We start from the raw sequence: 27,682 nt of genomic DNA on the forward strand, positions 1-27,682 counted from the left end.
CTTTGAAAAGGGCAGCGCAACTCTGTCCAAAAAGAACAACTCAGAGAGAGAGGGAAAGAGAGTCATACAGACGAAGAAAGAGGACTGGAGCCAGGGAGATAGATGTGTGTGTGGATTGTTTGTGTGTGTGTGTTGGGGAGAGAGAGAGAGCAAGAGAGAGAGAGAGCGAGAGAGAGAGAGAGAAGGAGAGAGAGAGAGACAAAGGGAGGTGACAGTGTTATGGGCTTGTTTGGTGGAACTCCCTTCTCTCTCCACAATGAGATTAGAGGAGAATTTGTCTCATTTCTTACATGGACATCCTGCTCTTTTTAATTACAATGATGAATGGTATTTATCATTTAGTGTGCGCGCGCGCGTGTGTGTGTGTGTGCGTGTGTGTGTGTGTGTGTGTGTGTGTGTGCGCGTGTGTGTGCGCGTGTGTGTGTGTGTGTGTGTGTGTGTGTGTGTGTGTGTGTGTGTGTGCACGAATTTCTGCCATAGGCAACATTTCTGTGTGTATGGAGGGTGAAAAGGGACACAGAAGATGAGACACACACACATATGCTAGTATGATTATTTACTAAAAGTCCCACGTGTGTGTACGTGTGAGCGTGTGGGACCAACCTCCTAACACAGGCATCCTGCATCTTAACAGTCAGGCTTCATTTAAACTCTCCAACTAAGAACAACCATGAAAACCAGATGTTTACCAAATGTGGATTACATTAATAACATAGTATGATTCATAATTCTCATTTTATCTGTTTTCATTATTAATGTATGTTTGCATGATTTTCCATTAGGTAGTTGCCATAATGATTATTTGGTGAAACCATTTATATCCTTGTATCGAACCAATGCAATAATTCTAATGTATCTTACTTCGTACATGGTCACATTATGTAGTAAAAAAACATTACACAAATAACATTACACACTGCACTGCATTGGGTTTCAAGGATAAAACATGAGATGCTACAGCACTGCACTCTGGTGCGCCACTTCTCAGAGGCTGCGGATTTAACAACATATCCGTCCAAATTATTTCAAACTAAATATTTGCTGCAGACGTGCTGCAAGAACAGATTAAAGACCCTCTGATGAAAATCATGTTTTTAACCTTGTTAGCATTAGCACAACCATTAACACTGTGTCAGCCACTGCCAGTTACAAGCTAACAAACAACATAAACAAATCAAAGATGCTAACTACGCTAACAGTTCTGATCCGTCTGCTAGTCTCTGGTTCTGGTCTCAACAGATTCCTCATCTGAGTCTGGGTCTGACTGAGGCTCAAACATGAGGCTGAGTCTTTCTGGTGTTTCCTCCTCTAACCATCTTGATACTCTCTCTTTCACCTGTCACCGAAACCTTGTCATTACAGAGAGCAAGAGTTTGCATTAGAACAGCCGCTAACACTGTGTCAGCCACTGCCAGTTACAAGCTAACAAAACAACATAACTTATTAACTACACTGTACTGTTCTGAAATTACTTCTAGTTGCTGATTTTGGTCACAACAAACTCCTCAAAAACTCCTGAGTCTGGGTCTGACTGAGGCCATGGTTCGAATTATGGGGAAGCTCAGAAAAATTGTTCACTTTTGTGTTACAGATTATATTTTATTTTTCCATACATTAAGGTTCCTGACATAAAAAAAAAATATATATATAAATATGTCAATGTTTTGTGAGTGTGTGAATGTGTTTATTCGCTCATTACATTCCATTTTCCGATCATCTGTCTCCATTAATTAACACAATTCTGTGTCTATTCCTGCTGTGGCCATCCATGCGTGGCAGCACTGCACTCAAATCACCAGATTTACGTAGCCACCTGAACGCCTCATCACTCATGCAGTAGTAATAGTACAATGTCTTTTGCAGTAACCCTGTTATTGACCGCGCTGCCACGCACTTATGATGATTACGTGATTGCTAGTCCAACTTCTCTTCCTCTCTCTCTCACAGAGTCACAGTCAGCCCTCTCTTTGAGACACACACAAGTGACTTAGTTTTCCTTTTTAAAATGGAAAACAAAACAGTTAATTAATGTATGAACTGTAGCACTCTGGAATGTGAAGGTGTGCTAATTTCACACAGGAAGGTGGAGTTGTAAAATGGTCTCTCTCTCTCTATCAGTAATAAAGTGTTATTGTTATTACTTAAATAAAGAGCACCTCCCTCTCTCCTTGCCCCCCCCCCCCCCCCCCCCATGCCTCTGTGGTGCTGAAAGATGCACAGCTGGTAGCAGCTGCTACTTCTCATCTGTTTTCTCATTCTTATCATTCATACACTTATTTATAGCAATAATAATAAATAACAGGTCAGGTGGGTGTGAGTAGAAACCCTGACCCACACATGACAAATCTGAAGGCTATGAAGACTAAGTTGTTAAATCTGAAGGCTCTAAGCACAGTGCTGTTATCCATGGCCATTCACTGTGACCAGTTGGTTATAATTCGGTATTATGTTTTTCTTTATGAATGAGATATTTGGTTACCAGGGCTCAGCAGAGGCTATTTTTCCAACTTTCTTTTTGACGAAAGTAGAAAAAGAGTTGTATTTATCATACACAGATGCACATACAGTACATACAAACTCTTGAAGGAAGTGTCTGCCTCTTTAACTGCTAAATGTTCCACTCTGTTCACCCTCTAGTCGCTAATAGTTGCTAACATTCGTTCCGACTTTTTGTTCTGGGCAGCTAGCATGTAAAGGGTATATTAGAGCTTTTTCATTGAAACAGATGCATGTTGCACCAAAATTAACCAAGACTGAGCCAAAAAATAAAATAAAAAACCAAAACAATGAGATGAGAGTGGAGCTAAGGGAAACTGTAGATGTGTAATGTGGCTAGATTGAACATGGAAGGTCAGCTAGTCTAGCTAGCTAACATTAATGACACAGCAAAACTCAAATGATATCTTGTGGTAATTAAAAAACTAGCTTTCTCTCTTACTCTTGAATTTTTTACAAGCAGTTAACTAAAAAGAAAAGCGTTATAGCTGCTGCTTTTTGTCCTTCTTTTTTGTGTTACCTCTCTAATTCTCTAAATATGTTTTATGTTATTTCTCAAAGATGCTGAGCAAACCTTCTTGCTAATTTGGCAGCAAGGAATGGACACTCTGATTAGCTCTGTAATCAACATTGTTTTATATGTTAGTTTTGTCAACTACTTTAGGTGCAGTGGGACTCGGATGATATTACCATATTGTCAGCTAAATTTTGTGCTGACTGCTGCTGTCCAATGTCGAGAGCCAAACTTCAGTTCTGTCGTTTTTCTTCTTTCCTCTATTACAAACTACTGCAGAGTCTCTGTAATTTACAGCTTGAGCAGCTTGAAGAACTAAACCGGTTAATAGTCAGAACATTTTGATACTGACTTTAATCTTTCACAGTCTTTAGCCAGAAGAGAAATTAAGTCTAAACATGAAGCATACAAATGCTCAAATACAGTAAATGTCTGCTGGAAAACAGCAGGCAAAATTCATGATTTATTTTATAATGTCATTCATCATTATGTTTTCATTAAGATTAATCCTGAAGATTAATCCTGAGGTGTTATTCCTTCTGTTCTGCACATAACGTTGGACTCAAGCTCCACTGCCAATTTGGATATTCAACATTTTACTCCAGCTCAGCTGCCAGAAAACACAAAAAACTAGGTAGAAAGTTAATTAGAAACACTGTCCACCATTATTTCCTAAAAACATTTAGATGTCTTGCACAATATCACTTAATGCAACATTTCAGTTTCACATACTTGAGTCTTATTTTCTTAGTTATACCTCTACTAGTGCTGATAACATTGTACTCATCAGATCAGGGAATACAGCAACATTTCTTAACCTGTCTGCTCATCTGACCCTTTCATACACCGCCAGACTCTCTGGAGATGTTAGGGCGTTCTCAAATATCTATAATATCTTGCAGTAAACAGAAGAACTGGAGTTTTGACCTCCCTTTAGACTTTTTTCCTTTCTCCATGCACCTTGGAAGTGGGTGAAGTTGTGCTGTTGTTGCCAGGTGTCTAAAACAAATAATCATACAAAGACTGCAGTATATCAGGGCAATCAATCACACAGGTTCACCAAGTGGACTCCCACTACGAACCAGGGTTCGTTAGTCTGTATGCTGCATCATAGTGTGTAGCAAACAGGCTACAGGTGTAGCAATTTTGTACCAAACAAAACCTGATTATACTTCACAAAACAGTCTGAAAATATCACCACACCAAAAATGTAAATATTTAAACCCAGGCCGCTGCAGTAAAGACTAAGCCTAAATTGTATGTGCTGTAACAGGTGAGTCACTGGGCTGTACCATAAATAAAATCTCATAGAATTTATTCTTCTTAATGTTTAAAAGGTTGTAAGTTGGCAGGTCCTGTAAGTTTTCCACAATACATTAGTGAAATTATTCATAGTTAATGTACAATGAACAAATGATCTTTATATTGTTTCACTATTATGAAAGAATTCTGAAACTATGACATGTCAAAACAATTGGATTTAGGACTAGTAGGACTAGGAAAAGTGCTAAATGAACACAGTAACTATTGTGCACCTGGAAACACTGCTACAGTATAGTGTTTGTTGGCATTTGAAAGGTTTCCATGCAGAAGCAGACAGAACTCCAGGAATGACATTTTCATCTTAAATGCTTCGCCGCACTTCTCCTCTCTTGGCAAGTTAAATCCGCAGGATTGTTTTAGTTTTGTTGGGTTTAGAAACAAAGTTTTGATGTGTGAGCATTATTCCTGTGCACTATGCAAATGTTAAATGTCAAAAAAGAGACTTATTGAGGCTTTAAGTGATAAGTTGGATAGTAATATAAATACTGTCTCTAAGGGGAAACTGAATTGACCCTTTCGTAAGGACTTGTTAAGAATTCACCAAGTCACTCCTCATAATGGCCAGTGTAATATGTAACAATGTAAGTTGTAATAAACCTGAGTTATCTTTCAACTCTGCACTGCTGCTGTTGAGCTGCTCGGTGGCCAACAGAAGGAAACTTTAGTTTGAAGTCAGCAGTGGGTGACTGTGAAGCAGGATAATATGCTGCTCAGTCAACATTCCCCGGATCAATAAAGTTTTTACAGTGTTAGAAAATGTCTGCAGCAGTAACGCAGCTGGATGCGATTGAGATGGAATGCCGTTGGACAGCAGAGATATGAGAGTTCGCTCCCTACATGGAAGTGACAGTTCACTGACACAGACGCCAATCAAATGTCACACTGTCACCTTCTGATCTGATAAATCATTGGATTCTCAACGAAGGATCACACACAAGCAGAGTCACTGCAGACCCACCGGAGTCCAGCAACAGTAGCTTTTGGTTTGCATACCAAACCCCCATTTTTATCATCACAAGTGTTTGACATCCTAGGTGCTGAGGAGAGAGAGAGAGAGAGAGAGAGAGAGAGAGAGAGAGAGAGAGAGAGAGAGAGAAATATGACATTTTGTGGCTGAGTGGTGTCCATGGGGACTTTCTCTGTTTCTCCATGGCAATGTGACAGTGAGGGATGCAGATGGAAACATGGCACACACGCACGAGTACACACACATACATACACACACACACAACTCCCAGGCACGCGGCTGACTGACTGACTGCTGTTCTGTGAGGCCTCCCAGTCTGGGAACCCAGAGGTGTCAGACAGTTATAATTATCACTCTGTTTCCACACACACACACACACACACACACACACACACACACACACACACACACACACACAGTTCCAGGGTTGAATAGCATCCAGTTAAAATCTAGGCCTGTGCACCAGTCTGATATAAAAAAGAAGAGAAGCACCCTGTAGAGCTTATTTTCCCTCGCTGGTGTAAAAGAATGTCAGTTTCCAGCTTTCCTAATTTTTAACTTCTGTTATCACATTTTTGGATCATAAATAATTCACACATAATCTCCCAGAACTGAATGCAACATCACATAAAAAGCTCTGTTTGGACTGTAGAAAGTGAAACAGGACAAAATGAAGTGTAGACATCGAAAGTAACCTCCTGAGTTTTTCATTCCCTATGGCATCATTAGCGAATGAATGCGAGTGTACAGTTTACAACTTACTTAAATTAAGTAAACTGCACACATTTATCTGTATTTCAAATATTTTCAATATGAAAGACATTTCTTCAAGACCATCCATTTAATGAATTATTAAGTTGTCCTTATCATCTAAGTCAAGGGCGAAATCCTCACTGATACTTTGAGGAGGACCGAGTGGGGAGGGAATGAGGGGGAGAAAGAGCATGTGTGCGCGTGTCTGGAGGGCTGGGGGTGAGGATAATGCATCTGGTTGTGCATAGATGCAAATCATTGGCATAATAATTGGAAACATATCAGCAACTGAATACAAGGTTTTGACCTTTAATCACTATGGAATACTTGCTGTTGAAATCTAAATACCACAGAACTTATTTCACTGAAATAATTGAAAAACATTTTTCTGAATTTTCACTTTCAAGTTATACAATTCCCAAAACTTGATTTCCAGTTTATATTTATTTTAGGGATCTCAACTTAGAGCTCAACTCAGATAGAGAATTCATGTGCCATCCATCCCTTATGTTTTGACTTGATCTGAATTTTTCAATCTGATTTGAGCTAATCAAGCAATTTAAATACAGCTTTGAATATTAGGGAGGTGAATTTGAGAACCCTAAAATATATACTATATATATATATATCAATATATAAGTTTTTGAAATTGAACAACTTAAAAGTCTAATATTTAAGTGGAATAAAATCTGTGGTAAATTAATTAAAGAATTCAGTAGTGATACAATTTCAAGATGTGGTATTCAGTTGCTGATATAATTCAAAATATAATAGCAATGATTTGCTTCCATAGTTGTATATTAGCAGCACTTCCAAAACTGTCGCGTGAAATATTGTAATTTAAAAGCCTGTGGTGGTCACCATTCATACAAGCAGGGTATTCCAAACATCCCTCTCCCCAGCAACATTTTCCAGCTCCTCCTGGGGGATCCTGAGGCGTTCCCAGGCCATATGGGATATGTAATCCCTCCAGCAAGTTCTGGGTCTACTTAGACATGCCTTGAAAACCTTAATAGGAAGGTGCCCAGGAGGCATCCCAATCAGCTGCCCAAACCCCCTCAACTGGCTCCTTTCAACAGTTCGGTACAACTTCTGCATTATTGCTGATGATACACCAGTCCGTCTGTCCGTCTTGCACCCCATTTTGGCATCACTTGTGAACAAGTTCCTGAGTCACTTTAACTCCTTCATTTGGAGCAGCAATCTATGGTTTTCCAGCAGAGAACCATTGCCTCAGACTTGGACAATACCCCTCAAAGCATGGTTGTAAGCCTTCTCCAAGTCCTCAAAACACATGTAGACTGGTTGGTCAAACCCCCATAACCCCGTTAACACTCCCACAAGGGTAAAGATGTGATGTCAGTGCCACTCATCTTGTCTCCAATCTGCCTCTCCCACTGTTCTCCCTACAGCAGTTAACTCTTCCTCAGAGTTACCTGATCCATCTGGCATGGCGTCCCTTCTGCTTAGCCAGATTGAAAGGAAGTTTTTAACAAAGCTCATGCTTCTTTCCTTCCACCTTGTAGACCCTATGAGTGCATCATCGACCTTCTCACATGGGTTTCTCCTCACAAAGGCTACCTCTACTCTCTGTCCGGAGAGAGGGGTAATGACCCAACACATCCAGAGCTCCCTGGCTGCTGCCATCACCCAGCCTTCTTCATTTCCAAACCAGTGACCGCATCGAGAAGGACAAGACTCTGTGGTGTGTGTTGACTACAGGGGTCTCAATGATGTTGTCTTTAAAAAACATTTACTCCCTCCCACTCATCTCTTCCACCTTTGAACTGTGACAAGTACTTTAGAGTACTTATTGATACCTTCCAGTCCCTAGTTAATGTTGTTTGTGAAATGCTTAACTGCTTTGCGTTTGTCTTCCTGGACAACACCCTAATTTTTTCCAAGAGTGAAGAGGAGCACGGGCAGCATGTCTGGCAGGTTCTTCAGTGGCTGTTGGAGAATCATCTGTTTGTCAAGGTGAAGACATGCGAAATTCACCAGAAGTCTGTCTCCTTCCTGGGGTTCATTGTGTTGCCTGGAAATATCCAAACCCTGTTAAATGTAGTGCAGTTGTTGACTGGCCGATGCCCTCTGACCAAAAGCAGCTACAGATATTTGTGCGGTTTGCTAACTTCTAAAGGAATTTCTACAGGAACTACAAGTCCTGGTTCTAAGTTTCTGTGGAACACCCAAGAAGCCTTCACCACTCTCACCATGCCAGACCCCAAACTTCAATTCAACGTCAAAGTCGATGCTTCAGATGTGAGGGGTGGGGACAGTTCTTTCACAACGCTGCCCCAAAGACAACATGGTTCACCCATGTGCCTCGTTTTCCAGAAAATTGTCCCCATCGGAAAGGAACTATGATGTGGGAAACTGGGAGATGCTGGCTGTCAAGTTGGAAATGAAAGAGTGGAGACCCTGGTTGGATGGACAGACAACCTGAAAAGAATGCAGCCAGCCACAGTTGATATCTCCTGCCAAAGATAATGCTTAATGTGCACCTGAGCATCACTCAAAAAAAATTATTTGAAAGACAAACTGCATCCTTCAGCATCATGTTGAATCAATAATCATTATTGAATCATCCTGCAAAAATCTGTGACATTTCTATATTCATAGATGCAAAAGCCTTGATCCTCAAGCTGTGGGTTTTGTGAGGTGACTAGGCTTGAAAAAAAAATGAAAACAGCATGTCGGGAGGGAGCGTGACGCAAAGTTTGAGGACATTTAAGTACAGTGATGTCTTCATGTGAACCCACCAGCACCACAACAACCAGCACCGGATGAGATGAAAGAGACATTTATCTCTCCAGCAGGATCCTCACTGTGAGCACACAACACTTCCCCCCTCATATTATAGACAATACAGACGAACAGTAATGTATGTAAATACATGGATGGAGTAATTCTCTGTAAGGAGTCACTCTTCATTTGAACATAATTGTGTAATGACTAGATTATCCTCCAGAGAGACTTGTTATTCAAGGTGTTCAGTATCAAACTAAGGATGGAAATATGCTAAGAAAATTATCTACATAAATTTACCTAGCTGCATGCTAATGGAAGCTAAACACCACATCTGCTAGCATGCTGACTCACATGCATTCACACAACAGTTGCTAGTATGTCAGTGGTACTATGCAGAATACACAAAAATATATACACATGTAAAAGTTTTATTCAATCAATTTGTTGTTTGGATTTTCTGCCTGATAGAAAAGATTGTCAGGATTCTCTGAGCATTAAAGTTAATTCTAGACTCAGACTTAGACATTTTAGACCAAATTATCTTAAGTCATTGCCAACTTACTAGCTATTTCCAGGGCTTGTGATTTCAGTCATTATCCCCCCCTGGGTATTGATAAAATCCTATGTTATGTTGATGGGGTGCTAAATACATGAACCATGTTGATAGTAGACTCTGTTGTGAGTACACAATACAGTACTGTGCAGTTTTAGGGACAAAAATTAAAGTGAGGATGATTTCAGAAATAATGCCATGAATAGATTAGATCTATTAGTTAGCATCATACAATGTACAGAAAAACATCAGTGTTTGGTGCAACCACCCTTTGCCTTTAAAACAGCACAGGTTTCTTGGTGACAGGAGAGGAACCTGACGTCTTCTGCTGTTGTAGCTCATCTGCCTCAAGGTTTGACCGCGACATTTCAATAACACCTTGAGGGAACTTCTTCAAATTTGACACAAACATTTACTTGGACTCAAAGATGAACAGATTAGATGTTGAAGGTCAAAGGTCAAGCTTCAAAGTCACAGTGACCTCATAACTCACAAATTCATACACTAATTATGACACAATTTAACACAAATGTCTGTAAGGATAGAATGAAGTGATGACGTTTCATATCCAAAAGGTCAAAGGTCAACTTCACTGTGACATCATAATGTTCTGCAAAATCACTTCAATCATTTCATCACATTAATTGAAGCTCCTGACCTGTGTCTGTGGGATTTTATGCATTGCACTGCTGTCACATGATTAGCTGACTGGATAATTCGTATAACCCAATTTTCTTCAGGGGAGACTTTATGTAATCTGATCTGATCTACCTTCTAATTGTAGATATAAACTTAGTTTATCCCTAACATCTCTGTACCTTTAATCTTAGTTGTAAAGTTAAACCTGCACTGTACATACACTCGTGTGTATACACGCATGCACACACCCAACGGCCCACCCATCTCTTACAGTAGACAAATGTGTGTATGAATGGCAGGTATTTTAAATGAAAACACTGGACCACCCAGGACTTTCAGTATCGCCCTGCCAACCTCTTCGACTGACGTATGAAGACCATTCACATAAAGCCTTTAACACCTTTAGTCCCCCTCCACCAACACACACACATACATGCACAAACACACATACACACACACACACACACACACACACACACACACTCAATACAAGCTCTGCACAATCCCCTAAGACAAATGGACAGACTTCAAACACGTGCATACACAACCTCCAAAAGATGGAGAGGGAGGGTGGGTGAGAGCGAAGAGAAAGGCAGTCTGTGGTTTACCAGAAAGAGGGAGAGAGACCTAACATCAACTCTCTGTTTCTCCACAGCCTCCCTCCTTCCCTCCTTCCCTCTCTCCTTCTTTCAAAACAAATGCACAATCCTCATCTAGAGGGAAATACTCAGTGTTAGGGCGATGGCTCCATTTACTCCTGTGGGAGTTCATTTGGGTCCTTTCAGGCACTGTGTGTGTGCGTGTGTGTGTGTGTGTGTGTGTGTGTGTGTGTGTGTGTGTGGGAGGGAGGGGGGTATAGGGAAGTGAAAGCGTGGGGCGCTGTCAAATAGCCCCCTGCTTTTAATGGCCCAGCTGCATCATTACCTAGCACACACACTGGGCCCAAATAGACTGAGGGAGAGGGAGAAGGAGGACAGACAAGTCTATCAAACTAAGTATGAAGGGAGGAGGGGTGGCTCTCATCATTACCTTGCATACATTCTGCAGTAGGAGGGACTGAAAGAAAAGGAGGAGGAGGAGGAGGAGGAGGAAGGGGAGCAGGAGGGGACAAGCAGCTCACTACAAGGCATGTTAGTGAACTATACACTCACTGTGACACACACACAGGGCCTCCAGGGTAGTTTTACAGCGGCTCATGAACAGTGATGTAAGGCCTCTGTCACTGTCAGGTGTGTGTGTGTGTGTGTGTGTGCGTTGATGGTAAGAGGTGAATGGCCACACATTTCCCAAACAGAGTAGTCAGAAGGAAAAGAAGTGATAGATAACCATGTGTGTGGGGCAGATCAGGGGCTGCGTGGTGACTCACATAACAAATTCTAAAATATTTGCTGGGATGTAGAAAAAAAAAATCCTTTATTTCTGCTTTTAAAGTTCCTCTCCAGACATGTTTTTAACTATGTTAAAATACTATGCTATGATTAATATTTTGTTTATATTTTTGGTCCCCCCCCCCAAAAAAAAACAACAAAAAAAACTGGGGTTGTAAACACATCTTCTCTTACTTCCTCATTGAGAAATCTAGATCAGCGCTGTGTGCGCTAGCTTGACAGGTGCTTTACTGTGACCAAAATCGGCAACTAGACGTCGTATCAGAACTGTAAGTGTAGTTACTTGGTTATGTTGTTTGTTAGCTTGTAACTGGCAGTAGCTGACACAGAAGTTAGCGACTGTGCTAATGCAAACTCTCGCTCTCTGTACTGACAAGGTTTCGGTGACGGGTTTTTATTTTCCCAAATTGGCCACATCCCTGCTGTCATTTGAGACTCTGAAATGATGAACACCTTTTTTTTTATTTCCAATGAATGCATTACAGTAATATACAGAATCATCAGAAACTACACAGCTCAGATACAAACTACAGAGCAGCACTCCACTCACAAACGAAAATAAGCTTTGTGACAACAGTCTCAGCACTGTGTATAATATTAGTGTATAATATTACAGAAGGAAAATACTACGTAGAAAGGAATGTTATGACTAACAACACAATGGCTTGTTCATCACTTCTTCTCTGGCAGGAATGTCAATGGCGCCCGACACCTACGAGCTCCGTTGCCCTGCTGCTCTGCATCCTATTCTATACTCACATTACTTCCAAGAATCCCCACTCCTCTCTCCATTTCCATCTCTCTCTCTCTCTCTCTTTCTCCATCATCTCCATCCATCCATCTGTTGTCGAAGCCTCTCAGCGGGGCTCAGTCTGTTGTATGCGAGGCATACTTGGGCTGTGGCGTCAGTTTGGAAATGAAGCTCGTTTGCATTTAAACACTCTGATCTCTGAGCACTTGGTAAACTTGATGAGAGGAGGATGAGGGGAATGGAGTGGGGAGGTGGAGAAAAAGAGGGGGAATAGAGAGAGCGAGAGAGAGAGGGAGAGAGCGAGGGGAGTAATTGCGACACTAAGAGACAGAGAGACAAACTGAAGAGAGAGAGAGGGGAGTGAAAGAGAGTGTGTGGAGAACACTGGCTAATATAAATTCATTATGTAAATCCGCAGCTCAAACAAATTGACAGGCGGGTATTACACCCAAGAGGAGCTGAATCAAGAGCATGAAAGCATTAGCTCCACTCACCCTTGACCTCCAACCTCGACCTGTTCACCGGAGTGTGCTTGTTATGCATACTAACGACTCAGTGGGGGCCGGCTGGACAGTAACATCGCAACACATTTGTTTTCTTACAGTGGTAGCTGGTAGCTGGTAATGAACTCCTCCATCCTACATCTACGCTGGAATGTAAACGATGCTCACTTAAGTAGACCCACACACCGGACATGTGCCACTGAGTAACAAGTCCAGCTTCACCTGTGACTCAAATGTTGCTCTCTAATTTCAACCCTCCGCAACCACCCAACACCGATGTGTTGAAGATTTCTGGGGTGGCAGGACCGTTGTGTTTAGTGTTTGATTGGATTTATTTGATGAGAGGTTTGTGAATAAGTGGTGATGATGAACAACACATTGATACTAACGAGGCATTCCAATGATTTAACTCACCAGATTCAGATTTTAAAAAGAGTTGTCAAAAAAAACAACAGAGGCCGGGATATAGGGATAATGCAACTCAGTGCCGTCTTTGAAGGGTAAACGTCTGGTAAATGTCCACATTTTAAAATCATGTAGTGGAACTAGATACTACAATCTGGAGCTAGAATTACCATCTCGCATTGTATGCCTCCGCCAAAACACTTTTTGTCTTCTCAAGATATCGCGTTCAAAAGGCCAAAATTGATTTTTATGAGGGCACACTGACCTTTGACCTTCACCACCAAATTCTAATCAGTTGATCCTTGAGTCTGAGTGAATGTTTGTGCTAAATTTGAAGAAATTCCGTCAAGGTGATACTGAGATATCGTGTCCACGAGAATGGGACAGACAGATGTACATACGTGCGTACAGACAGACGGACGGACGGATGGACAATCCGAAAACAATATGCCTCCAGCTCTGGCTGTCGCCGCTGCAGAGGCATAGAAATCTATATTTAATCACATATCAATGGAAAACCTATCCGCCTCCAATGAAAAACCCAATCACAGACTTTGATGATTTCCTGATAAACTGTTACTTTTTAAAATTTTTTTGAGCTTTTGTGCCTTTATTATTGTCACAGTGGGAGAGAGAGAGAGGTGATGACATGTTTAAAAAACAACAGGTCGGACTCTGCACTAAGGGCTAAGCCTGAAAAATACGTGTCCTACCACGTGATAAAGGTTTACACTATCAGACTTTAGAAAGCTCCTCTCAGAGTCACAGAGAACAGCATACAACTGTTTTCACAGGCTCTGCAGTACTAATCTTCATGAGTAAAAATGGTGGAGTGCCCCTTTAACGCTGTTTAAAAAATGCTCTCTGGTTACCTATGTTTGGCCCTCAGTTTACAGAACACATGGCAACCTATTGAGAAAAATCCTAAAACACTTCAAGCTTATGAAATGCTCTCCAAACCCTTCAATGTTCTCAACAATGAATGACATTCAAGCAACATAAGCCTATTTCTTCTTGGTTGGCATTCTGGAAATGTGCATCATTTTGGAGATATTTTTGAGTGCACTCAATCCACTAGACACTCCACCGTCCTCCAACATTGACCAGTCTCTCACAAAGTAAAATAAATCAAGCACATCCTGTATGTTAAACCCTCATGAATATCCAAAAAGGATTCAACAATCACTTCAGGCACCTCTGCCAGTTCACCCCTTCCTCACTCAATAGGTGGTTTGCCTTTGGAGTTGACCATATGGAAGGACAGGAGTTCAAGTTATTGCCGTTAAGCAGTGGTGTGACAAGGGTGATGGGAGTCGGGGTCTTAAGCAGCTGCAGCTGCTGTCAGCTTTAACTGGCCCAGCAGACTTAGAGCCAGACGCCACTCATCTCTGACCTAAGCGCTGCCGGAAAAAAACAAAAAAACCATTAAACAGGCTTCAAAGACGGCCGCCGGGTTTAGGACGAGAGGGTGAGAGACAAAGAAAGAGAGTGAAAGACAGATGAAAGCAACTATAGGGAGAAAGAATGAGAGAGGGAAGTGAAAGGGAGAGGGAGGTCCTGATGAACATGTTTATCCAGAGCTTTACTCAATGTTCCTCATGTTGTGACACCTCAGAGTCAATCCTCTAACCACATGGAAACCAGGCTGCTCAGCAGAAAGCCTGAGGACAACAACTGGACAAGTTCACCAACCTGAATCTTAATTAGCCCTCTCCCTTCTATCGCTCTCTCTCTCACACACACACACACACACACACACACACACACACACACACACACACACACAAGATGACACGTTCAGTCCTACACTGCATTCATACTTATGACATACAGACATAATTAATCATCAGTTATGTGGATGTGACCTCAGCTGCCTTCATGTTCCGGAGAATACGATGAATACGGTCAATACGGTCTGGAGTGTGTGGGTGCAGGTAAAGGGGAGGGTGCCTTCTTAGTATCGTGGGTTCAACTTGACCAAACGCCAGTTACTGAGAGGGTGAGCGCTCTACCACTCACACACAACTTCATATTTAGTACAATGAGAATGGGATTCAAAGGCATTTGTTGTAGTTTTGTATATTTCTATTGTAATGCAACAGTCGAAACTGTGAAATGTGCCTTTAAGACATGCTGTGTTACTTAGATACAAGAGGGGCTGCGTCATTAGCATCGTGGTTCCAACTTAAGCAAACAGCAGTTATTGAGAGGGTGTGCGCTCTAACACTCACACACAACTTCATATTGAGTAAAGAGAGTGGGATTCAGAGGCATTTTCAAGGTTAACTGAAGTTAGACATGGGTGTCACCTGTCAGAGGCCTCAGTAGATTTATGACTGCACAGTCTAAGGATAGTTCAAAACATGGATACTTTAGGCATAAGTTTCACAATAAAAGTCTTAAATTTGGGAACTTTAAAGCTGAGAGAAAAAAAAGAGAAACTTTTTTTTTTTTGGCTGATTTTGGAATTACAGTTATTATATCAATTCAGTTCAATACAATACATTTTATATTCCAGGGGTGCAATTTAAAGGGCACATAGAAACACACAAATATACAACAAAGAACACACAACCAGTGCAAGACAAATTGTAAACATTAAGAAAAAGAGAGATGGTAATAAGAGCTTTTAGAGATCCAAATACACTGTGTTTGTGAAAATGCTAACTTTTAAAAATGAGGCTTGCAGAATTTGCTGTTTTGTGCTGAAAAAATGAAAACCTCTGCAGTTGTACTTCTATGGTACTGTATGTGCTGCCATGTATGTATTTTATATGAGTCAAATGATTTTTTTTACCTCTTTTATTGTATTAATATAACCATAAATGAATTTGGCACCAGAACAGTGTCACTGTATGGCAGTTTCAAAATATATAGGATAGTGATTGTGTCATCCTTGTGGAGACATCTGCACATTGCACACAGGAGATGATACCCAGATATTTACTAGCTAGATGTTTTGTAGCTAGAATTCTGTTTCTGTTTTGAAATTAGATTGAAATTCGAAATTTCTGTGAAATTTTCACATGAAAATGGAAATGTCTGTCAGCACCTGATGAAGGTAGAAAAAAATTATTGTAGACTTCCATCAAAGCTCCGAACACACATGCAGGCACTGTACAGACAAACAGACAATTCCCCAGACATGTCACCACCACAGCGTTGATCTACTTATCATCCATCCCTCTACCATCAATGCCTAAACCCAACTGCACATTCAATTAGCAGCATCCTGCAGCTACATTCATTTTCTGCCTAATTGACCTCTGAGTCGCAGTGGAGATCAAGTCGAGGCAATGACAACAGCTGCACAGAGAGAGACTCCACCATACTGACACCCTAATTACACAGCAAGTCACCCAACATGGGCTTTGGGGTCCAAACTGGATGAAAAGAAAGATGAAAAAACAAGAGATGGTGGCAGAGCAGATGAGAGAATTAGAAATAGATGAGGGGAAAAGAAGGGAGGAAGGGGAAGATGGGGAAAATAGAAAGGAGAAGGGAGAGAGTTGTTCAAGTATGAGATTAGTTTAAGTGATGAAAGCAGGGAGGAAACTGAGACAGAGACAGCTGTAGAGCCTCGGGTTGGGAGGACGAGCGAAGAATGCTTTTCAGATACTTTTCAGCACAGGCTACAGGTGAGAGCAGAAATCAAGATGATATGGTTCTACAATCCTAGTAACCAACACTAGGACAGGAATGGCCACGGAGCTGATCTGATAAATAGTGCCAGCTTCAGTCACAGCATAAACGGCCAGGCCCTCTTCAGGTTGAAACACCAAATTACCGTGCAATGTCCGAAAATAACAGCTATATCAAGTAAAACTTTGCTCAAGAGCCAGACAAAAAACCATTCCAATGTGGTGGCCATGTCACACGGCCAGACAACAAAAAGCACTTAGCTAAAACTTCAGTGACGGTACGTAAAAAGATTTTAAAAAAGGTGCATGATGTTGAAACCTTCATGCGAAAAGAGTGGCCATACTCTACTATGCACGTCTTCTTCTTTCCTGTCTGGTTTTATTGTATCAAGACTGTTGCTGTGCGTGGATTGCTGTGTATCACAATCTCAAAAGTGCGAGTATTTCGACAGGTTAGTGTTGTCCCAAACCAAACACTTCCATTGAGAACCCGTCGGAAATGACGATCACAACATGCGACCACAGTTATCGCCCACCTGCCGGAAATTAGGCTGCCATCTGTGCCGTCGGCACTTCGTCCTTCCTCGATCGCGGTTTTCACAGTTTGAAAACATCTTGGTGGTCCCTCCCCCTCTGCTACGTGAAGAGATGGCGACAGTTGAAGGTGACAAGTGTTACATTGTTTTACACTCAACTTTTTGACCGTTTAGAGTGAACCAGACGGGAACTTGCACTGCACTGCATGTTGCCATACAGCATGTGTTAACATGGACGTACGCTAATTGAGACACAGCATTTAGAACTTTTGCCAAACAGCAGCCACAGTGGTCAAAACCATCAGAATTCCCCTTCATTTCTCAAGACTGTCTTTGGTCAGTCGCTTTGAAGCTTCATTAATCAATCTATCCTCAGGGGTCACCCACATATGATGAAGAATTACCACCAGGACTCATAAACTCTGCTTAACAACCTCATTTTCAGACGCAGCAGGACCTATTTTCACCAAAAACTAGAATTAACGCCTTGCAGTAGGTTGCCTCCGCCACTCAGACTAGTTTCAGGTTACATCTCTGTTTATTATTATTATTATTAATTTATGTCAAAATTGCTATGTGAAATCTTGAGTAATGGCTAAAAAGTGTTTTCTGAGGTCACCCTGACCTCTGATCTTTAACCACCAAAGTCTTGTCAGTTCAAGATATTGCATTCACAAGACCAAAATCATGGTTTGTGAGGTCACCATGACCTTGAACTTTGACCTTTAGCCACTGAAATCTAATCAGTTCATCCTTGAGTCCAAGAAAATGTTTGTGCCGAATTTGAAACAGTTACATCAAGGCGTTATTGAGATATTGGGACGGACATACGGACAAACAACCCAACTCCAGCTCTGACTGTCGCCGGAGCGGAGGCATAAAAAAAAAAGCTGATTATGAAAGTAACAATAAATCAGTTTTATATACAGTTTTTTTTAATGGATTCAATTCTTACCTTAACTGTTTTGAAAATCCTTGAACCACCTGCCTTACTATGATCACTGAAGAACGTCCTGACAGACTGAATCTATATGCAGGTGGATAAAAGAAAAATAAATTGTGAAACAGAATCTTAACTAAAGCCCAGAAGGGAGAAATGAAGAAGGGACAACCTAGAAATAGTGTGTCTCATGAAAAAAAATAAAGCTAATTGCATCAGAAAAAGGTGTCTGAGCTCTCACTGGTACACAACATCTCTGTGTAAAGCACTCAGACAGTCTGGGATGGAGGATGAGCCTTCACACAGTTATGAATCTCCAACACAAAGAGAATCAATGCTAGATGCCACCAAAATGCTCAACCATCGACCCAAAACACCCTGTGGTCTCCTTCCCTGTCCCTGCACCACACTTCAGTGGAGACTAGCAAGGTAAGAGAGTCAAGACAAGCATGTCTGAAGTGAAACAGCAGCATGCAGCCTTCACCCCTTGATCTGTAGTGGAACACACATCCTCAAAAGGTTGTTTGTCATTACTCTTTCAAACATCACCTAGGTCTCTACATTGGTCTTCCTCTCTATTTGGAGAGCGCAGTGTAGTAACCCTGCTTCAAAAGGCTGGATAGTGTCTACTCACTATTGTCTTTGTGTTGATGCCGTGATTGTGATGAACTATTATTATACTGCATCTGAAAAATCCTGTAAGTAGAAGTTGGAGTTCAAAAAGAGGAAGAGTAAGTGCGGGTGCTTTTACGCAGATTTTCAGTTTGCACTTTGGAGGTGGAAAAGTTGGTGTATCAGTCAAGGCCAAATGTGCAGTGAAAACAAGATTTAGGATGACGTGAATCACGATGTAGATGAAGCATGTGACTTGTGACAGCATGTACTTCTTCTATGCATACAGAGCTTTTTCTATCACACACGCAGCAGTCTCCACCTGTGGACTGGAGGAACCAGGAGTCCACCACCAACTTTCACTCTACCTCCTGAGCCACAGCCGCAGAGGCTGTTTCCTAGTCTGTGAAATTCTGCTGAGACATAAAGACCAAATATTTGTTCCCAGTATATTCTTGTTTTCTAGGTTTAAATTTCTCAGACAAACTCAGAACAACTCTGAAACTCACAAATAACCACTGAGAGGAAAAACCCTCCATTTTAAAACCTCAGCTGGAATGAAGTGATCAGCTGTGCTCAGCTGTTCTCAGAACTTCATGACAATCACTCACAATTTGATAGTCCCCATAAGAGGCATGGTTTCAACTATACTCCATCAATCCTGGGACTAGCACCTATAAAGCCTCACATTTCTCACCAAGAGTGAAGAAATGTGTGTCCCTCTTCAGACACAGCTTGCAGAGACATTATTAATATATCTGATTATACAAGTATTTCCGACATCTGGCCTGAAATGAAGGCTGTTTCAAAACTCAAAATATGGGAAGGACCAGTAGACCTAGCGCTTCTAAAGCATCAACTCAACAAACCTCATGATCTCTCATATCATTGTGCTTTTTCTGTCACACTCACACTTCGGGGGGTTCAGTATCTTACTCAAGGACTCTTCGACTTGCGGACTAGAGGAACCGGGAATGCTTCCCTGCTACTCTGCTACCCAGGCCTAAATTGTATGTGGTGATTTTAATACTGATTTGTTAAAAAGACAGACTTTATAAATCCAATGCGCAGCAACAGTAGAACAACAGACACCGCTACATTGATTGACAACATTCACAAGTGAAATTTGTACATGATCCTTGATTTAAAAAGAAACTAAAAACCAAAACTAAACAAAAAAGTTAGCTCCATAATTTCTTCCTTTTCAAAACAGTTAAACTCACTGAGACGAGTTCCAGAGAAGCCTCAAGTTTATCCCAACAAAGCGAGGTTCATAGACCATCAAGTGCTTCTGAGAACAAACGGTCACTTTTCATTTTCCTCTTTCTCTCTCTCTCTCCTCAGAGTCTGCAGAAAGTGGAGCGCTCTCTCATATCAATTCTCTCTTTGGATCTTTGTATTTCAGACATACACCTGTCTACTAACTGTATTCAAACACCAACTAATTTTCCCTACGACAAAATTAAATGTTTAAAGACATTTGTTGTAGCACAGAAATAGACATTCTCAGGAATACTGCTTCTACTGTACTACTATTCTAGTAGGGTTACACCCACCTGAGCAGATCTTGTTCTTAATCTGTGCTGTGGAGTCTCAGATAAGGAATGTAGATCTGGGATCAGTTTCACCTTTTAATTAATCACCTTTACCAGTGTAGCTTTAAAGCAGAGCCCCATATTGAGTAAGGTTACCTAAACCAGGAGGAGGCTTATTCCCACTGAGGTCTTTTTGCCAGTTGGTATAATTGACTTGTTGATATTTTTCCCTTTTTGCAGATTTAGTGCCAGACAGCTGCCTCGCCTGAAACGATCAATGCTGTCTGGTCAAAGTGTTGACTGAATTTCAGTTGGATCAAACATTAGACTGTTGCAAATGGCCCATTGTTTTATATTGTTACATCAAAGTCTGACTTTTGCACTGTTCATAATTGTGTTATGGGCTTTTTTTTTTACTTTTAAGAACCTGAACCAACTTAATCTCACTGTATTATCTGGTTTTGCTTTTTTCCCTTAGGCAGTGGGATGACCTGTGGTGGGTACATGTGGGATACACACCCCTCCTTGCATGCAGAGTGTTCAGCCTGAAGCCTGGTGGTCACCTGAAACATCTTGTAGATTATTTTGTTTTTTGCAGTGTAAGTTGCAGTGATGGTAGTGATCACTGTGCACATGTGGGGGTGAATTGCGACCACGTAGTATATACTGCTCTGTTTGTGTTCTACTACATGGTGCTGTCAGTTGGTGTTTCAGTGGTTCAGCTGTTTTAAGTATCAGCAATATGTCTAAGCCAAAAGGCTTACAGTTATCTTCAGGTCCTCCACTGCAACAATCATCCCATTTTATTAAACCTTTAGTTGTGAATTGAACGCACATCTCCACACAGTGTAGTATAAACAAAACCATATGTGCATCTCTTTAGGAGTATATTGGACTGTAGCATGCTGGGATGTTAGCATGCTAACATGGGGTGTTTTCTCTGTTTTACACTGAAGCAACAACTGATGACTCAGCAACACTACAAGCTTGTTCAGGTCTACTTGAGACTGCTGTTCAGACTTAACATCTGCTTGGAAGGGTGCTTATGTCATATTTACAGATACAGATAACTATGTATTTCTTCCTGGTGCTGAGACTGCACATTTTAATATTGGGCCAGTATGAGCCGCCAGAGCAGCTTCAATGCTTATTGTCACAGACTGTGTGTTGAACGCTACACACACATTCTTTCATAAGACATTCCCTCATTTGGTGTTTTGATGATGGTAGTGATGAGCAGTATCTAACACATTACTCCAAAACCAACCATTAATGTTCAACTGGGTTGAAATCCGGTGAATGTGAAGGCCATAGCAGATGACTCACATCATGTAAAGAATTTATCGAAGCATTCAGTGAACCTGTTGTGGTGTGGAAGCATCTGCAGTAGTTATGTTTCTCCATTGATTTATGTTATGTATCTTTTATGTACTTTTGGTAGTTTCAAAACAACATCCAGTTATAATTTGTGCTTTATTATAGTTTTTTGGTACCACATTGTGCTCTGAAGCATATTTCCAACAACAAATCAGTTCCACGCAGCACTCGAGGCATTGTGACTGCTACAAGGTAAGCAAAGATATAAAGGTTTTGTTATGGTCTATATGTAACTGACTTGTTTTTCAGTCTAGCAAAGAGATGAAAGACTGCTGCGGTTTCTGAGACATAATACAATAAACAAGATAACTTATGCCGTAGACTTTACGGCACAGTTATGTGATAATTCTAAGTCCTACTGTACCAGTAATACACACACACTAAGAAATGCTGGGTTATTTTAATTACCCAACTGCTGGGTTCAGGCTGCTGGGTTTGTTTTGGTGAAATATAGTGACCCAGCGCGATGGATTGAAGATGCACCCCAAATTCAGGGCTCATCATTCTTCGCAGTCCGCCAGTTTTATGTAGTTTAGGCTACGACAATAAAGACTGGTTTGAGAAACTTGAATTTTATACATTTTTTTATACAATTTTATACATGTAAATGTAACATTAATAGCTAATGTGATATGTTGTTTCACCGTTTCATAAAAAATGTTATTTAATTTTAACATAAACAGCAGAAAATGACAAGTAAGAAATAAAAGATGTGATTTAAATCCCAGCAATAGTGATAACTCAGAGTTTTTGTGTTTTTTTCATCCCAGTTTTTGGTAGCTTTAATTCAACAACATAGTCATTACCAATTTTGGGTAGAAAATATAACCAAACATGCTTTTTTCAGCCCGCACTGCGTTACCAAATAAACACAAATTGGGTTATTTTTATACCAGCATTTAGGAGTGCATGTAGAACAGTCATAAGGTGAGTGAACTGCTCAGTAATGTTTTTTAATGTTTTTTATACAGTAATATTTACTTATAGTTTGCTATCATTAGCTAGCATTAGTGACCCTATGAGCCTCTGGTCATACAAGACCATGTAAGCCTGAGGCAGCAAAACTCTTACGTGTATTAGGTTGAACAATGGTGCGTTGAATGTCTTGTAATTTTAAGTTTTCATTTGTGGGCGAAAATATGTATTTTTTCTTATTTTAAAAGTTACAGAGTGACTTTAAGCTTTAATGGTCAAATAAAGCCTTGGGTGATGCTAACTGTGCTTTCACTGGATTCAACATCACACAGCAACATTATAATACCTGCACTGAATTTAGGGAAACCAGCTGATGCTGGTGAACTGGAATGGCTCACTGGGACACTGGGGATGGAGCTAATCTTAATGTTACTATAGTTACACATGTGCCTTTCATGCTGGGATAAGTCAAAATCTCTAAAGCTCTAATGCTAACAAGTGGAAACTGTAACAATATCACTAAAGCCTGTGTCTCGTCAGATGGACATTACTATTTTTAATGAGATGCTTTTCTCAAAATAAACTAGAATATAATTACCTGAAGTTTCTTAAGGTTAATGTTCTGTTTCTCACCCTAGTGCTAAGAGGAGAGTAGAGAAGAGGAGAGGAAGGAGAGGAGAGGAGAGGAAGGAGAGGAGGTGCAGGGCGTCAGGCTGCAGTGTGTCTAGACAGTATTCATGATCCATCTGTCTGCCACTGCCACAGCAACAGCCAGCGGCTACAACAAGATGGCAAACTCCATTACTACAGAAACATTTTCTATGTCCCTCTCCATCTCCCTTCTTCTCTTTCTCTTCCTCACTCCCCTCTCTTTCTTTCTTTCTCTCTCTCTCTCTCTCTGTCCACCTCCATATCTCTGCCCGGCCCTCTGTCTCAGTTCCAACCCCCCCTGGTCTCTCCTTGTCTGTCTGTACTCTTTACAATCCCCTGCCTCTCTCTTTTTTATTTTTTATTTTTGGCAATCTCTCCCTTTATTTTTCTTTCTCTTTCCTTTTTCTCCCTCCACACCAATCCCTGCCTCTCTCTGTGTCTCTCAGGCATCACCACAAAATATGCACCGGTTCAGAAAATTAGAATCATTGTAGAGCTTTTCCACAACGCCGGCAGCAGACACTTACATTAACATTCACTCTAGACAGCTAAATATTTAAGCACCCAGCTCAGGACTCCATCCATTGGAAAATGCCGCCCCCCGCCTCCCCAACAAAAAAAGAAAGGGTCATTTCCACTGGCTGGAGGGGGAGACAGAGAGAGAAAAAAGTGAGAAACATTTACAAAACAAGGTTGTAGGGGTTTGGGAGATGAATCACATTTGAGGTAGGGAGGTGGCAGAGTGAATGAGAGAGGGGGGGGCAAGAGGAAGAGATGAAGGGGAAGGTAAGGAACCAAGTGCCAAGGATGAAATTGCTGCTTTAAAAAGTTTTCCCTCTTCTCCTAAAAGTTGTTGAAAGAGAACACTGCAGCACATCAAAGTGGCCTGGCAGACAGCCATCAGAGCCCATTGGTGTCCTTCACCCTCACTCTTTATCTCTCTCTCTCTCTCTCTCTCTCTCTCTCTCTCTCTCTCTCTCTCGCTCTCTCTCTCTCTCTCTCTCTCTCTCTCTCTCTCTCTCTCTCTCTCTCTGTTTCCATTGATCGTGATGAGTCGAGGGAACACTCTCATCTTGTTCCCTGGACAGTGCTGCTCAGCGGGAGGTAGAGGGAGGTGGGTGGGTGGGTGGGTGCTTATGAAAGCAGCAAAGAGACTCAAACAAAAACTGAAAGGAAATGGAAAGGGGAAAAATCCTGTAATTTCCCTATAGGTTCTTCTCAGATGTGCTTTTATCCGACCCTATAGCAGTTTGTGGTATATTTACCTCCAGCTGCTGCATAAGGCTCTTACCAGGATTATGTACTGTCACCATGGCCATGCGTAATGAGCTTTATACAACTTTATTTCTACTTAGAGAAAGGGCAAACACAAAGTGCACATATTAGTTATGGCATTTATATTGTAATGCACAACTGCAAAACCAACAAGTCATGGGTAGGTTGTCAGTGGATTCTAAAACAACCGTTCCCTACATGCCACAAAAGTTCAAACCTGAGGAAATCTTTCCAAGAAAACTCATCCTACTGGAAAGTTTGTTTGCAGCGCTATGCCCCACCCGAAAAAAAAAAGACAGTGGAACCATCAGTTTGCACCTCAACTTCCACATCACACCTGCTCACTGGGGATCTACAAAGAGGCCTCAGGGAGAAGCAGAGCGGGAAACAACAGAGAGGAAAGACGAGGAGAGAGAGAGACAGAGAGAGAGAGAGAGAGAGAGGGGAGGGAATCTATGCTGTTTGATGGTGTGAGGTGCAGAGGTGTAGCATTATCCCGCAGCACTCACAGTTGAAGATGCCAGGTGGAGGGTGCTGGGTGACCACGGGGCAGTTCTCCTCATCGCTGTTGTCCCCACAGTTATTCAGTTGGTTGCAGATCAGCGAGCCCAGACGCAAACAATTCCCATTGGTGCAGTGGAACTTGCACTCTGTTCGGGAGGGGGGGGGGGGTTGGACAAGCAGAAAGAGAAGTCACATTTGTTAGCACAACTTCAACTTCTCTCAATAGAGATGCGTTCACAGTCTGAATATCTGTGTTGAAATAAATATTGTAGCTGATGTTCCACGTTGTGTTGTAGGTTGTTTGTTTAAGGTCCTGAAGTCATTACTGCTTTTGAGGAATGGTAAAGGAATTGATCTGGTCCTTCTCGTGTAGTGGAAACACTGAGAAGGTTTGTGTAGCCTTTCAAAAAACAACCACAATAAGCCAGTAATGGAAAAGTAAAATAAAAAAGTAACATTTTGATAAAAAAATACATGTTTACAAGAGGTGTTGAAAAAATAAACAATTTAAAAAAAGAACGCCCACACACATTCACCGGTGTCACTGCAATAGTAGTGGAAGCAGGCACACTCTAAAATGTACAAAAGCGCTGATAAACTGTACAAACAACAAAACGCTCAAACGCTATTTACAGCTGTAATTTGAAGTTCTAACTGTTATCTATGCCTCAGAATGTGCAAGGTCATGTGAAATGACTTTTTTTTTTTTTTGGTGGTTTTACCTGTAAGCTCAAACACAAAGCAGAGTTAATGTGTTGAGTTCACACAGAAACAAAGTCAGGAAAAAGAACAAAAGACCAAATAAACAAATAGCTTTTTCCAACGGGCCTTTGATGTGCTGCAGCCCCAAACCAGAACATGTCACGGTTATTACCAAAACGCTTCTTTCCAGCTAAATATTAATATGTCTGATTACAACTATCAGGTGAAAGCGAAGGTGAAATAATCAGGCTGAACTCTAATCATAACATTAGCACGTCCCAGAATGTGATGTGTGAGGTTTGGAGCTACACTCACAATGAGCCCACAGCTGCTGCAGAAGTGAAGGTCTCTACAAAGATAAGGAAATAGATAAAACCTGGATCAGTCAAATACACATTTATTCTAAACTAGAATTACCACCTCGCGGTTTTTCTGCCTCCACCACTCAGACTAGTTTCAGATTACATCCCTGTCTATCCATTTGTGCAAAATTTTAATTGATTGCAGTGTGAAGAGTTAAAGAGTAAAGAGTAAAAAGTGTTTTGTGCATCCTTGAGTCCAAATGAACGTTTCTGCCAAATGTAAAGGGATTCCTTTGAAGGGTTAGGGTTAGATATTGCATTCACAAGGCCAAAACTTTGTTTTGGGAGGTCAATTGACCTTGACCTTTGACCTTTGACCACCAAAATGTAATCAGTTCGTCCTTGAGTCCTCATGAATGTTTGCGCCAAATTTGAAGAAGTTTCATCAAGGCGTTACTGAGACGTACGTATGAGGCGGACGTGTGTTTGGACAGACGGATGGACAACCCGAAGAAAAGCTTAGGAAGAAGGTTTGTTTGTTTTATGGCAGCATCTATGTTCAGTATACATACTGTATGTTGGGTCTTGGATTAAGATGAAACCACAAAAGTAATACCTCTAAAGTCAAAAATAATAATCAAGGTGATTATCCAAATTACAAGGAAAGAAAAATGTCTTGCTACTAGCAGCTAATGTAGCCTCAAGCGTCAAATAAGATGAAGAGCAGGCTACAGAGTCTGGTTAACCCCCTTTTTTCTAATTCCACACCCCCAGATTTGTTTCATTTTCAGACTTGTAGTCTTATGACCCCACTGACACTGGAGTGGAGCGACATCACTAGAGGACATTTATAAGACCTCACACAGCTCCCTCTGGAGACTCAAGAGGCAAGCATCTTTTTGGAAGACTGTTAGTCTTCTAAACTGAACTCAAACATCCATGAAAGGTTGGATCGAGGGCAGCTGCACTTGGTTGTAGATACTTTCTCTCATCCAAGAGGCTTCTTCAGTTCAGAACTACGCAATTATAATGTAGCCTGAAGAGCAACCTATTAGGTGTGCTGTATATTTACTTTATCTTTTATTTTTTGATCATCTGAAAGCTACTGCTGAACAAACACAAAGTTTCACTGTCAAACTTAACTGTAATTGATCGCTACCAACACAGTTATTACTGTAGATTAAAATTTTGACAAATAATAACTAAGCGGCAAAGGTGGGTTGTTAAAAACACTGCATATCTTCTCCTTGGATAGATTTTCTAAGAGAGAAAAATTGTTTTTCTCACATTGATGATGAAGTAAGAGAAGCAAAGACTTCACACATGTGACATGAAAACCCAAGACACCAGGGAGGAACTCATGGCTGGAAGGCTGGACCACCAATCCCAGGGGCCCCAAGGCTTCAGGCCAAAAGGAATACTTTAGCAATTTAATATCGCATTTCCATAATACTGGGGGACTCACACTGGTCTCAATCAAAGCAGCAGAGGATAAGATCCTGACTATTAGTCTGTGCCACGCTGAAAGAAATAATGCTGTTGTTTATTCAGTGTACATGTTTGTAATTCTAACAGGATTTATCCGTTTGTTTGAAATTATATTGTTACTTCCTGAAAGGGGAACCTCCCAGCATGCACCATGGCAACAG

At 41.1% G+C, this 27,682-nt stretch overlaps 1 protein-coding gene across 1 annotated transcript in view; it reads right to left on the bottom strand.

Annotated features, from left to right (window-relative positions):
* ldlrad4b (low density lipoprotein receptor class A domain containing 4b) overlaps positions 1-27,682 on the bottom strand; it is a 230,340-nt gene that overhangs the window by 84,446 nt on the left and 118,212 nt on the right. The window contains exon 3 of the mRNA XM_023418626.2: positions 25,035-25,175. Within this exon, the coding sequence (XP_023274394.1) occupies positions 25,035-25,175 (141 nt within the window). The remainder of the gene's footprint in view (positions 1-25,034; positions 25,176-27,682) is intronic.

This window comes from Seriola lalandi, unplaced genomic scaffold, assembly GCF_002814215.2.
Source record: "Seriola lalandi dorsalis isolate HSWRI2012SDOR001 ecotype SW California unplaced genomic scaffold, Sedor1 jcf7180002054583, whole genome shotgun sequence".
Classification (NCBI taxonomy): domain Eukaryota; kingdom Metazoa; phylum Chordata; class Actinopteri; order Carangiformes; family Carangidae; genus Seriola; species Seriola lalandi.